The 14,230-nt window shown below is 55.3% G+C and overlaps 1 protein-coding gene across 9 annotated transcripts in view; it reads right to left on the bottom strand.

Moving 5' to 3' along the window:
* Window positions 1–14,230, bottom strand: part of ARAP1 (ArfGAP with RhoGAP domain, ankyrin repeat and PH domain 1) — a 218,685-nt gene that overhangs the window by 55,724 nt on the left and 148,731 nt on the right. For all 9 annotated transcript variants that reach the window (XM_039515323.1, XM_039515413.1, XM_039515666.1 and 6 more), the window contains 6 exons: window positions 10,637–10,706; window positions 9,562–9,682; window positions 8,535–8,740; window positions 3,303–3,409; window positions 2,985–3,184; window positions 1,729–1,814 (listed from right to left, as the gene is read on the bottom strand). In XM_039515323.1, the coding sequence (XP_039371257.1) occupies window positions 1,729–1,814; window positions 2,985–3,184; window positions 3,303–3,409; window positions 8,535–8,740; window positions 9,562–9,682; window positions 10,637–10,706 (790 nt within the window). The remainder of the gene's footprint in view (window positions 1–1,728; window positions 1,815–2,984; window positions 3,185–3,302; window positions 3,410–8,534; window positions 8,741–9,561; window positions 9,683–10,636; window positions 10,707–14,230) is intronic.

Raw genomic sequence — 14,230 nt, 5'->3', positions numbered from 1 at the left:
AATGCAGCGCTGGCTCTGTTCGTGTCAGGGAATGTTTATTGAGACCATCCAGGCGTTAGGTATCGACAGGTGTCTGCGTCCCCCTGCCAGCTCTCTCCACACTGCCGCCTGCTTTGAGTGCACAGTCAGACCCCACTGCCAGATCCATGTGCTGGATGTGTACGGTCCTTTCTAGTATGCGGAGAGGGTCGGAGGATGTCAGTAACTCGCCAGAGGCTTTGGGTCTAGTGCAGGTGGGATGGGTGAGGTTCTGTGGCCTGCGATGTGCAGAAGGTCAGACTAGATGATCACTGTGGGTCTTTCTGGCCTTAAAGTCTCTGAGTCTAGGGTTTGCAGGGAACACAGCGATGGGGTGGCCTGAATCTGATTCAAGGGGGAGGTGCAGGAATCCCTTCCTGAACTCGCCAAGCACAAGGCTGCCTGCCGAGAGCAAGAGGCAGCCATGTTGTGTCCTGCTCTGTGCAGATTGTCAGAGGAGATGCATATGCACACTGCGCTCTCTCCTGCCGACCTTGGTTTTGTTCTTCCTACTTGCGCTGCACTCGATTCACAATCAGCGCTGCTCGAGACGGCAGCCTCCATTCGCTCTTCGCATATGAAGAAACTCACTCCCCGCAGTCCCACCCAAGCCTGGCTCTGTGGGAGCGGCTGCGAAGAAGCAGGGAACATCAAGACTCCTTCCCGGCGAGAATCCTGTCCTACTCTGATCACCAGGAGCCCGTCTGAGAGCCAGCAATCTATTAGCTCAGGCAGCCGCACGGGCAGTGACAGCGCTAAGGGTCTGTCTCCACCGCAGGGAGGTGTGACAGCAGCATGCGAACACACCCCCCCGCTAGCAGGTACCAACAGCAGTGAAGCAGCAGCAGCGCAGGGGACCCTTAGTCCAACGGCTAGCCTGCACTGCCACGGCTTCACTGCGTGTGCCTCAAGCTCCAGCAAAGCTAGCTCAGGAACGTCCACGCAGGCAGCCGTCACACCTCTGATCCGGTGGAGACGTACCCTGAGACGCTGGCCAGCCTCAGCCAGTTCCAAACCGGACCCTAAGAGGGGACGGCCTCTTTCGCCCACTCGTCACCTCCTGAGCCGGCTTTGCTGCTTGAGAACATCTCCTCGGTATTTCTGCAGGAACAAAACACAGCCTCTCCCGCCCTCCGGGCTCCGGTTACTCCAGCTGCAGTCACCGTGCCTGGATCAGCGGCTTTCCCACTGCTCTCAGTGCAGCTGTTTCTGACAGCTCGGCCTCTCCTCCTTCAAAACAAAGCTGTGCAGGGGCGCTATTAACGCCTTACGTCCCTTTGCCCCGCTCCTGAGCTCCTCGGCAGCGACTGATCCGCCAGCTCGGCTATCTGCAGCCAGGCACATTCGGGCTCCTGGTCCCGGACATGCTCGCACCCTGAATGGCGGCATCGGGGCAGGTTTATTTCCAGATCCATGGGAGCAATAGGGAATGTTTCCAGAGGGTGGACGCTACAGAAGCAAAGCTGGCGATTCTACGTCACAGCAGCGTCCGTCAGGGAATACAGATACCAAGGGGTGCTCAGAATCAGCCCGCATGGGTTTGACTGGCAGTTTTGAACTTCCCAGAAGCAGGTACCCAGTCATTCTGGCTCTGTACCGCTTGCCACAGGCCCTGCAAGTGTCTGAGTATCAAATAAGGGCTCGATTTCACAGATGGCTACGAAAGTGCCCCCTTTCCAGCAGCCAGCCAATGGGAATCTGCACCGATACCTCGATCAGCTCCTCTGTCCACACCTTTCTGTCCATCTTCAGGCTCCGCACTTTGGTGATGCTTGGCCCCAGCCCCCGATGTTCTCCTGTGGGTCAGACAAACAAAAGCAAACATCTCATTAGGGACAGCAGCACGGCCTCATGGTCTGAGAGCCAGGAACTCCGGCAGCCAAGCAGTGGCTCTGCTCGGTGGCCCCGGGTTAGTGCTGTAGCCTCTCTGCCTCAGTTTCCCCATCTGCAGAAGGGGATAACGGTATCAGCTACGGCGAGGTTATCCTGCTCAGTGCCAGGTAAGCATCCCCCCTCCTTCATGCCTCCACTTTACCCTGTCGCTCTAGACAGGAGAACACTTCAGTCTCCCTGGTTTTTCCAACCCGTGGCGGTTTTGTGCTGCACACAACCGCCAAAGAATCACAGCTAGTAGAGTCGGAACAAGATCTGCATTGCTGGGTCATCTCCAGCCCATTGCCTTGGCCGCTGGGAACGGGACTAATACCGTCCGCTCAGGGCTTGTCTACACTACAGGGCCTCTGCTGGTCAAGCTACTCCTGTACGGCTTTGCCGGCAGAGCCCCCTAGTGGAGCGGCAGCGCATGCCGGCAAAAGGAGTTCGGCTGGCAGAGCTCCGCCAGCTCCCTGAAGGACATTAGTGAAGCCATCACAAGCACTCGTCTGCCAGCAGAGCTGTGTCTCCACCGGGGGAGCTGCCGGCACAGCTGTGTCGGTGAGGGGCGGGTGATTTGTTTCACATTCCTGGCCAACCCAGCTAGGCTGGCAAAACTTAGACGCCTGGACACGCTTAACGACAGACACTCCTGAAAGGGCCCCTCAGGGCTCCGCTGCGGCTGCCGGGCTGCTCAGTGAAGTCCCGCCGTGGCTTTGGAGCCCCCCCCGGAGCGGAACGTGTGCTTAGGCGATGAGCAGCCTCGTCTGGACCCGGCTGAAGCGGCCCCTGCACGGATCCTGCGTCAGAAGGACTCTGAGGTCCCTGTTTCTGAGTTAGGAAGAATCTCCCCCCTGGAAGAGGCAATTCCACAAGTGTCCACTAGGGGGGTTCCTGACCCTGCCTCCGAAATGGCTGAGACAGGCACCCGTCTAGGCAATTCCTGAGGAGGGCGAGACGGAGGGGCCCAGTCCGGGGTGACGGAGGAAGCGGCAAAGCCCGGTCCCCTTGCTGAAGCCAGGGGTGCACCACGCTCTAAGCTCCCTGGCCCATCACCATCCCCCCGGCTCGCGCCCCCCGGTCTCGGCCCCTACCTGCGCATCTCTTGCAGATGACGACACAAAGGTTGACGGAGGCCCAGTCGGGTTTGGGCGACCCGCAGTCTGCGCAGAACTGGTTTGCCTCCACCGACCAGATCTTCTCCGCGACCTCCGAGTTGGAGAGGGCCTCGGCGATGGACTGCTGCATGGCCTCCACCCACTCGTCCTTCTCCTGGTCCGAGTCTGCCGAGAAGCTGAAAGACACCAGAGAGCCGTTTGGGGGAATGGGTTGGCCGGGGGGAGCCCCGTGCTGTACGGCAGGGGAGGGACCAGCACCCATGGGGCACGGCACCTAGACCAACCCCCCCTCACCTGAAGATCCTGTAAGGCGTCGTCAGATCAAATCCTCTTCTGTCCACGTCCTTCACATTCCCCACATTCATCTCAATGTAGGTGATTCCGATCCCCTGTCGATAATCCTGACAGGGCAAGAACAGCCAGGAAAGGGTTAAAAACCAATAGTATGGGACCCACAAGGTCAGTCCAGAGGCACCTACGGCTGTTCTGCATGTGGGAGCGAAGTCGCCAAGTGAGAAGGGGGCAGCGCACAAACTCCAGCCCTGGGCACCCAGCCTGCAGCTGCCAATACCAGCCCTATCGCACCCAGTGCTGGCAGTGCCATGGTCGCCGCTGGGGCCCTCGAGCCCCGGAGGCGCGTCGTGGTAACCGGCCTGCACAGGCAGCCTCACTGGGAGCTCAACTGGGGCAAAGCACAGGAAAGTTTCTGAAGGGTTACAATGACCTGTACCAACAAACGGCGATGGGATCAGGTGCCAAAGGGAGCCAGACGGAGCCAATGAGACCACACAATAAAGGCCTCCAGGTATAACTCAAGCACTGGGTTAAGATTACACCTGGCAAACCAGAGCAGCGCGGGCCCAGAAATCAATGGACCAAAGCAGAGCAGCGCGGGCCCGGAAATCAATGGACCAAAGCAGAGCAGCGCGGGATCGGTAATCAATGGACCAAAGCAGAGCAGCGCGGGCCCAGAAATCAGTGGACCAAAGCAGAGCAGCGCGGGCCCGGAAATCAGTGGATCAAACTTGGTGTGTGGGAAACGAGGCCGAATCGGTGTATGATATAACGAGGGGATGGGCCGTTTCACCCATTGCTCCCTTCTGGGGTTCTGAAAAGGAAAAGATGTTGGGGGGCAAATTAGCAGCTGTCTGCCAACGATCACTGGAGTGAGCTTTACCATCATGGCTGCCACTCCCACCATCTCCTGGGACCCCAGGATCCATCACAACACCATGGGGCCGCCTTTGTTGTCCTGATCCCAAGAGATGTCCTGACCACACTGGGCCGAGAGAGGGACCAGCTGACATCACCACGTCCGCTGGCGCCGCTGAATAGCAAACACCTCCTGGGATGTGAGACTTTGTAACACACCCCCATCCCTGCCCCCCGTGTGTCCTTTTCCTTCCGCCCCTTATCTCTTCTCTTTCCTATCCCTCTCCTTTTCAATGTGTCTGATCAGAGCTGGGCGCAGCCAGCCAAGAGTGTATTTTGCGACACAGCTGCTAGCCTGTGACCAGAATGAGGCAGATAAAAGCAGTGCTGTTCGCAGCCCGACGCTGGTTCGAGTTTGCCAGGTGGGTGATAAGACCAAGACCATGTGCTGGGCCTGCGTCCTTCCAGCGCTGAGGCTGCAAATAAGTCAGTCCCAGAGACAGATGCATTTTCTCTCTTTGCTGCTCTTTTTCTCTCCCCTTTTGTGTGTTTCTCTTGTCTTAGGAGACAGAACTGGACTTTAGCACCAGCACTTCCAGCCCATCTCAGCTGACTTCGGCTCTTTCCCCCCACAAGAACAGCTATTACCATCTTTGATACCATATCAGAAGACTGACAAACAAGGAAGTTTTCCGTCTAGAAACTTTTTGCAGCTCAAGGGCAAGGGAACAATGCTGTGGTTAAAAGAAAAGCTCCTTAATATTTTGCACTTCAAATGCTTTAACTGTTTGTTCTTCTTCCCTGTATCTTGAATTAGAGGTTACAAAGGATTTTTAATGGTGTGTTTGCCACAGAACTAAGCATGAAGTCCTTGAGAGATGTCCAATCTCCGGCTTCCGGAGTATGCTCATTAGGTCTCAACTTCGCTGGGTCGGACCCCTGGGCCGCATGGAGGTTTCCCATATACCGAAAGCGGTGTTCTACGGTCAGCTGAGCATGGGAACCTGCTCTAAGGATCAGAGGGGTAGCCGTGTTAGTCTGGATCTGTAAAAGCAGCAAAGAATCCTGTGGCACTTGCATCTGAAGAAGTGGGTATTCACCCACGAAAGCTCATGCTGCAAAACATCTGTTAGTCTATAAGGTGCCACAGGATTCTTTGCTGCTGCTCTAAGGAATGACCCATCCTCAGATATAAAGACACCTTGAAGGCCAACCTGAAAGCACGCAAGATGAATATGAGTGAATAGTGTAACACTGTTGCAAGAAAGCAAACATCATTCTGGGATGTATTAGCAGGAGTGTTGTCAGCACGACATGAGAAGTCATTCTTCCGCTCTACTCCGCGCTGATTAGGCCTAAGCTGGAGTATTGTGTCCAGTTCTGGGCGCCACATTTCAGGAAAGATGTGGGCAAATTGGAGAAAGTCCAGAGAAGAGCAACAAAAATGATTAAAGGCCTAGAAAACATGACCTATGAGGGACGATTGAAAAAAAATTGGGGTTTGTTTAGTCTTGAGATGAGACTGGGGACGAGGGGGACATGATAACGTAAAAGGTTGTTACAAGAAGAAAGAGGGAAAATTGTTCTCCTTAACCTCTGAGGATAGGACAAGAAGCAATGGGCTTAAATTGCAGCAAGGGAGGTTTAGGTGGGAGATTAGGAAAAACTTCCTGTCAGGGTGGTTTAGCACTGGAATAAATTGCCTAGGGAGGTTGTGGAATCTCCGTCATTGGAGATTTTTAACAGCAGGTTAGACAAACACTTGTCAGGGGTTCTCTAGATAATACTAACCCTGCCTCAGTGCAGGGGACTGGACTAGACGACCTCTCGAGGTCCCTTCCAGTTCTATGATTCTAAGACAGACATTAAACCCTGGGATCTCGTTGCACTGGACAGACCCAGATGGTGAGGTCTGTGCCATGAAGCCGTGTCCACTTTTCAGGAGCGGCATGCGAGGTCTTTGTAGGAGAAAAGTCTGTGCCAGGGCTTAAAGAGACCACAGTCTGCAGAGTTCCTTCAAGTCGTGTTGCAGACAACTCTCCCCTCCTGGTGAGACAGGGCGGAGGGACGCAAGGCTAGGGCACATCAGGGGGGCACCGCTTCGCACTCTCACCTCCAGCACAACTCGCACCGGGGTCCTGTGCCCCTCTGTTACCTAGCAGCTCTGTGTTCTTGGGGAACCAGGGCGCAGTACCCAGCCTGTCAGACTCACAAAAGACCTTTTTTACCCCCCAGCCTCTGCTTGAGTCAAAACTGATCAGAAGAAAGACTTACAAAAAGCAATGAAAAGGCAGTGGGAGACACACCTAAACCCCTGGGAGAAGGGGGACAGGATTAAGAGAACTCCCCTAGCCTCATTTGCATCAAAGATGGGACAAGGAGGCCTCTCCATTAGCATCCAGAATGGAGAACAGAGATTCCAAGGCAAGAACCACATGGAACTCTGGGACCAGAAAAGCAGGGAAGCAGTGCATGATGGGGGATCTCTGCTCCAGCTGTTAATGAGCCCAGGCCTGCACACACCCAGCTCAGCAGTTACCAGACCAGTTCTAGTAATAAATCCTTTATTGGTATCCAAAATAGGGAAGCTCCCTAATTGCATTGTGAGCTCCCTCCTAGGAACACCGCCCAAAGCCAGGAATGATCAGCTCCCATGCTCTAGCCTGAACAAAACAACTTTGGTATCTGCCTTGTTTAAACATAAACGAATCTAGTGTCTCCCTTGAACCATTGTTGTTTCTCTACAAAAACCCCTACCCATGCTCAGGAAAGTGTTCTGATGCCTGGATCCAAAATCTGCATCAGTTCCACTGAGACTTCATCTTCTCCTGACTGATCATGCTGGGGGCTCTGCCTGTCTCCAGCACTCCGGACCCACAGCTACCACCACCACCGGGGACCCCCAATTGATTCGAGCTCCATGGAGTGGTGAGAACCCAGCTCTCGCTCTAGGTACAGCCTTCTGACCCTGCCTTGTGTGATCAGTCACAGTTTTCTAAACCTGAATTTTATAATCAAGTTTAAGTGAGATTTAATATTATCACTGTTTTGTTTGCTTGGCTCCCCTATGGTTATTACCGGCAATAAATAACTTTCATGGTTAAGCTGGTTGCTTCTCTCCCCCCACCCGCATCCTCCTTGTAGGTGTTTTTTGGTTTCCTCATTCGCTCTGCAGCAACCTAGGCTAAAAGATCCCTGCAGCGCCCAAAAATCCTGTGGGGTTTGCTCATCAAGTGGGTCACTACCAGACAATTGTAACATGAAAGTTACTGAACCTGGGACATATGAGGGTGGCAGCTAGGAAGTGCTGCTCGACCCAGCCTGCTCGGGCGTGCTCTATTCCAGTGCAGTGCATGTGGCATATGAGGGTGGCAGCTAGGAAGTGCTGCTCGACCCAGCCTGCTCGGGCGTGCTCTATTCCAGTGCAGTGCATGTGGCATATGAGGGTGACAGCTTGGAGGTGCTGTTCGACCCAGCCTACTGAGTCCAGGGACATATAAGGGGTCAGCTTGGGCGTGCTGATTAACCTGGTCCTCTCAGACACGCTCTGTTAATGTGTGTGTTCGTCTGATTCTGGGGCTGGAGGAACCCAGCCCTGGGGAACCGAGGTCCTGCAGGGTAACTCCATGGGGAGGGACTTGCAGCAGGGGGAAGTAGAGCTTCGTACGAGAACACAAGTGACACAAGCAGAACAGTGACAGAATTACAGACCCCCCGCTCCCCTCCTGAGGAGTCACCCAAATAAATGAGCCTACCCCGAAGTAACGGGCAAAGCTGGTAACACCTCTCTGCGCTGTGGGACTAAACTCCTGGTCTGATCCCCACTTCCCAACACCTCTGTGGAGGACGGATGGGACTACAGGGGTCAAAGGGCTGGACCGGAGAGCCGGGTTCATTTCCTGCTCTGCCCTGACTCCCTGCGGGACCTCGAGCACAACCCTTCATCTACCCGCTGCCTCCACTGCCCATGTGTAAAATGAGCCGCCCATCCCCCCACGCACTTTGCCTGCCTTGTCCAGTTCGAGCGCGTCGCGTTGGAGCCTGTGAATGTGCAGCTCCCAGCACAATGGGGACCCAGCGTCGGGCGCTAGCTGCTTCCGCTCCTACGGCTCATAATAACCTTGCTCACAAACTCTCTTGGCAGCCCCATGGGAAGACCAAGGGAAAGGGCCCAGAGGGAGTGGACTCAGGGGAGGAGGGCGGGAGCAGGCAAGGAGTGAAGTGGGGATGGCATGAAGGAAGAGGGGGGAGGAGAGAGAAGGGCGTGAGAAGCAATTCGAGTTGGGCCGTGACCCCACCCCCCGTCCCTTGGCAGGGGGCTGAGCTGTTGCATTTCAATACCCCTGGAAGGAGACAGCCTCCGTGGATACACACCTCGGCGTTCTTGTACAGGAAAACCTTATCTCCAGCCACCACCACATACAGCTTGTTCTTAAAGCCCCGCAGCTCCAGCAGCCCGCACTTGTCCACCGAGTCCAAGGAGCCGGTGGGCGGCTGGAACAGGGATATCCTGTTCAAGCCCTTGAACTTCCGCTCGTCCACCATCTGCTGGAGGGTCCTCATCCACTCGTTACGATCCGCTGCAGGGCAGAGAGGGCTCGGGGTCAGCGGGGAGCCGGGCCTGCCATCAGGCCCGAGGAAGAGCTCCAAAGCTGGTGCGCACGTTGGGCAGAGTGGGCAGAGTCCCGTCCCTGCTCACTGGGGACACCTGGGGGGGGCGGCGCTGGGGCGCAAGAGCGTGGATTTCCAGCTCGGCCCTTTCCTGAGCAGTGGCCTCAACCCGCCGGGCAGGGAGTGCCCCTCCAGTGCTCCTCACCGCTCAGCAGGAAGCTCCCTCCCCCCCCCAACAGCTCTTCTGGGGGGCCAGGCAGGGGGAAAGAGCGGGAAATTCGGTCACTGCCCCCAAAGCTCTTAGCTGCTTTGGATGTTGGTCTGGACCGAGAGTGACTTGCTGGAAGAAGCCGGAGCCAAAGCTCAGCTAACGGAGGGCATGGTGCCATCCTTGGGGTGTGATCGTCAGGAGGGAGAGGGATTACTGAGGTGGGAGGCAGAGGGGTGAGTGGGCAGTAACCAGGAGCAATGGGAGCGGAGTGAGTAAAGGGAAATGACAGCTGACTCCTGGGAACCCTCTCCTGCCAGTGGGGTCCACCAGGCTGTGGAATGGTCTCCCCACAGGGCTGGGGGGAACCGCCTGTCCCTGGGAACACCAGCCTGAGCAATGTGCAAGGGAACAGAGGGACTGAGAGTGCCCACATCTCCTACCCGTCACCAGCGTAGCGGGTTCAGCTACTGAACAGCTCCCCAGAGCAGGCAGGAGAAACAGGAAGAGCTGCTTCCCTATTCTCCGCTTCCTTCCCCCCACCCTGCACGTGCCAGCCCTGGAGAAACCCGTGCCACTCACCATCGCTCTCAGCCCGGAAGGCGAAGGTCCTGTTGTTAGTGATCACCTCGAATTTCTGGTCCCCGATGCTGGCCACGCGGGCTATTGAGGTCACCGGAATGAAGCGCTTGGAGTATGTGTCCTGCAGCAGAGAGTCACACAAGTCAAAACCACACCCCCACCGACGCAGCAGGCGGGTAACAGACCCAAGGAACCACCCATGTGCTAGCACTACCTGAGGCTGAGAGCCCCATCACTGTCAGGACATGCCACCATCAGCTCTACCCACAATCAGGAGAGACCCCACGGCACCATCGCTCCAGCAGAGGGGTCAGCCCCATTCTATTAACCTCAGTCTCTCTTGGACACAGCATCCTTACCCACTCTCTGTACTAAAGCAGCGCCCAGCATTCCTGTGCGCTGTTAAAAACTTCTACTGCTTTCCACCCCAGAGGTGGCTGCATTCCACACCAACTCTGGCAGTAAGTGGAACCGTCCATGACTACAAGCAGATGAAAATCCCTCGTCTGAAAGGCTGTGCCAATCCTGGACTGACTCAGAGGCAAGAAGGCCACCGTCTGCAGCGTCAACGCTACTCTTTCCATCACCCTGCATCTGCGGGGGGGGGGCTCCCTTCCACCTCCTGACCACACCTAGTGCTGCTTAGCTTGGGAGCTCTAGTTCACAGCCCAACTGTGCGATGCAAGTTATTGTCACTCTGTACTGGTTTCTGGAAAGCAGAGGGGAACCCGAACACAGAAGAGCTCGTCCCCATCCCTGGGGGAAGCTCCAAACTACACGTCAGTCCCACCCTGGGTGGCAGATTTCAAAGACAAGCCATCTAGATTAGGTACCTACACAGCCTCACGACTGCAGTATCTGAGACCGCACAACCTTTAATGCATTTCTCCTCCACGCGGCAGGGCGGGGCTGGTATTCCCATTGTACAGACGGGGAACCGAGGCCCGGAAAGGCTAAGTGACTGGCTCACGGTCACACAGAAAGTCTGTGACAGAGCAGGGCATTGAACTCAGAGCTCTCAAGGGCCAGGCTAGCTCCCTCCCTACCCACTGGCCCAATCTGCCTCCCCACTCACCTTTTCGCTGTCAAAATAGCGGAGGTAGTCGGCATCTAGCTTCACCCAGCGCTTCTGGTAGATGTATGAGCTGTAACGGGATGGGAGCAGCTGGTTAGCCTTGGCGAGCTAGCAGTGCCAGCGGGGAATGCAGGGGCTCCTGACTTCTCCTTAGCGAGCCAAGCTCAAGGAGGTAAGAGCATGTACGCTTGAGAAACACGCACCAGGGTATTTCTGCTTCGGAGCTAATCTGCCCCAAAGGACTTGCACCATAGCAAGCTGGACGGCACAGGAAGGACGGGCTAGATGGATACAGTCCAACAGAGACGCATCGGACAGACACACACATGCTTTTCCTGCTTGATAGCCTAGACCCCAGCCCACCTGCCCCCTGCCTAGCTGTTTAAACACAGGCCGGTATCTCGCAAGCAGCAGGCCACACCCGAGAAGGGGTATGCAGGAGGTCTGAGCAGCAGCCATGTGGATCAGTGCAGGGGTGGGGAGGTGCCCCCCGTGTGAGGAGGTTCCTGGGACGAGCAGACACGCAGCCTGGATTTTCTCTATAGGGCAGCGACACTCAGACTGAGGCTTGGGAGCTGCAAGCGGCTCTTCAATGTGTCTCCCGTGCACTGGGGAACCAGGGGAGGCCAGGGACCCATGCCTCCCTCCCCACATTTTTTCCATATGTGCTGTGGGAAAGACATGATCACAAAGGCGACACGTGGGTGGGGCACGTGGGGTCACGTGCTCCCCAGAATGTGGCCAGCAGCAGCCTTTCGGCACTGGGAGGGTGGAGGGGGGGAGGGATGAGCTTCCGTCAGAGCTCATCTCTTCTCCCCCCATGGTTGGAAGAAGCTCCAATCCCCTCCCGCCCGCACAATGCCTCCAGGTGGCTAAAGCCTCCAGGCCGCTGCTGGCCACTAACATAGTCCAGCCGCCTCCTGTCCCTCCGGCTGTAGCGCAGGCAGGAAGGGGTTAAGCCCTAAGGAAGCGCGGTGCGAACCTGACTGCAGGGGTTTCAGCAGCTGGCCAGAGGATGCTCAGCAGGAGAGGGCGCCCCCTGCAGGAGGAGCAGCGCCACACGTGGCTGCTGCCTTGGGCACAAAGCCTAAGGGTACGTCCATACTACCCGCCCGGGTTGGCGGGTGGCGATCGACTTCTCAGAGTTCGATATATCGCGTCTCATCTAGACATGATATATCAAACTCCGAACGCGCTCCCGTCAACTCCGGAATTCCGCCACCGCCGTCGACGGGGGAGCTGCGGACATCGATCCCGCAGCGTGAGGATGGGTAAGTAGTTCGAACTAAGGTAGTTCGAGTTCAGCTACGCTATTCGCATAGCTGAACTTGCGTACCTTAGTTCGAACCCCCCCACCCAGTGTAGACCAGGCCTAAGGGACAAAGCAGTCCCTGGGGCCAGGACCCAGGCCAAGCGGGGCGGGAGGGAGGTGTGTGTGAAAAGGGTGCTGCTGCGGATCCTGAGAGTTCGGGATGGGAATGGGCTGGAAATCTCCTCCTCCCCCCAGCAATGTTGAGAACTAAAGTTGTCTTATTTTTTTTTAAATCTGTCTGTACTATAATTATACCTTCAATGCTACAATGTGGCTACACTGTGTATTCTGGCTATTTAGGTGACAGCTGCACTCTGCGGGAGATTTAAGAATTATTTGAATTCCGCCACCACTTTGGTCTTGCCCCCACCCCCACCCACTTCTACAAAGGCTCCGGGGCCCTTGCTCCTGCGGCTCTTTGCGGCACACGATAGTAGAACATGGCGTGATTGAATTATTAACCAATCAACGTTATTAACCAATCAGGATGCTTTTACTATGTCATTAGCCCACTGTGCTTGATAAAATAGTACTTGGCCAATCAGCTCGCTGTGAGAATAATATAGAGAGATATATACACTACATATGTCCCACCATATTGCTTAAATCCGACTATATAGTACTAGAGTAAATGAAACAATGAATTCACATGACTGTTTTGGGTAATGCTGATCGCTAATTTGGCTCCTGAACCACTGAGCTCTGAGTACAGTAACTCCTCGCTTAACGTTGTAGTTCTGTTCCTGAAAAATGCGACTTTAAGCAAAACGATGTTAAGCGAATCCAATTTCCCCATAAGAATGAATGTAAATGGGTGGGAGGTTAGGTTCCAGGGACATTTTTTTCACCAGACAAAAGACTATTTTAGATAGATAGATAGATAGATAGATAGATAGATAGATAGATAGATAGATAGATAGATAGATAGATAGTATAAGTTTTAAACAAACAATTTAATACTGTCCACAGCAATGATGATTGTGAAGCTTGGTTGAGGTGGTGGAGTCAGAGGGTGGGATATTTCCCAGGGAATGCCTTACTGCTAAATGATCAACTAGTACTCGGCTGAGCCCTCAAGGGTTAACACGTTGTTGTTAATGTAGCCTCACACTCTACAAGGCAGCATGAATGGAGGGAGGAGACACAGCTTGGCAGAGAGAGACAGAGACACACACTGTGTGTGAGAGAGAGACACGCATTGCCCCTTTAAGTAAGCTGACCCCACTCTACGTACATTGCCTTTTTAAGTAGATCAGCAAATTGAGACAGCAGCTGCTGCCAGCACGCTGCCTCCATCCTGAGCCCTGTCGTGCCCCCCCCCTACAGAGATGGGGTAAGCGGGGTGCAGGAGCGGGGGAAGGGGGACACCCTGACCTTAGCCCCCCTTCCCCCCACCCCCTGCACAGCAAGCAAGAGGCTCCCAGGAGCAGCTCCAAGGCAGAGGGCAGGAGCAGCACACGGCAGTGGGGGGAGGGACAGCTGAATTGCCTGGTAATTGCTAGCCTGCTGGGCGGCTGCTAAACAGGGAACTTAGGGGAGCGGGGAGCTGACAGGGGGGCTGCCGGCCCACCCTGGTTCCAAGCCCCCACCAGCTACCTCCAACGGGCTGCTCTTCCTGCAAGCAGTGGACAAAGCAGGCGGCTGCCAAACGACATTATAAGGGAGCATTGCGCAGCTTTAAACGAGCATGTTCCCTAATTGATCAGCAACGTAACAAGGAAACAACGTTAACCGGGATGACATGAAGTGAGGAATTACTGTATCCCTGCTCTAGGGGATGTTTCCACCATCCCTCCCCATTCCCCGATTCCCTCTTACTGCCTTTGCTCAGACAGTGCTTTCCCCTGGCCCAGCCCTGCCAAGAGATATCTGTGCATCCTCAGTGTCACATGGACAACGAGAACTCCCCTCTCCCGTTCCCGAACCTGCCTGGGCACGGAGCAGCCCTCAATGTGGTGCCGTCACTCCCAGTTAGCGAGGCCAGGCCCCATAATCCCACACACGTACACTGTAAAAGCCTGCTCTCCCCGTCGTTAACCCCACCATATCCCGTCACCCGGGCTGCTTTGCGAGGCCGTTCGTTCACTCTCTGTATCTCAGGCCATATGGGCAGAGATTCTCGGCTGGTGAGTTTCGCGGTCTCTTTCTGGTCAGTTTCACTAGCCGGCTCTCTGTCAGCTCAGGTCTGGCTCACAGCACTGTGCAATCACAACTAGTTTCTCAGGAATAATTAAAGGAAGATTGATACGTGTATTAGGGTGCATAAGCCACCCTTAAAAGAC

Source organism: Mauremys reevesii, linkage group 1, assembly GCF_016161935.1.
Source record: "Mauremys reevesii isolate NIE-2019 linkage group 1, ASM1616193v1, whole genome shotgun sequence".
Classification (NCBI taxonomy): domain Eukaryota; kingdom Metazoa; phylum Chordata; order Testudines; family Geoemydidae; genus Mauremys; species Mauremys reevesii.
Note: the sequence above shows the minus strand (reverse complement) of the source record. Positions and strands in the feature narration are given on the sequence as shown.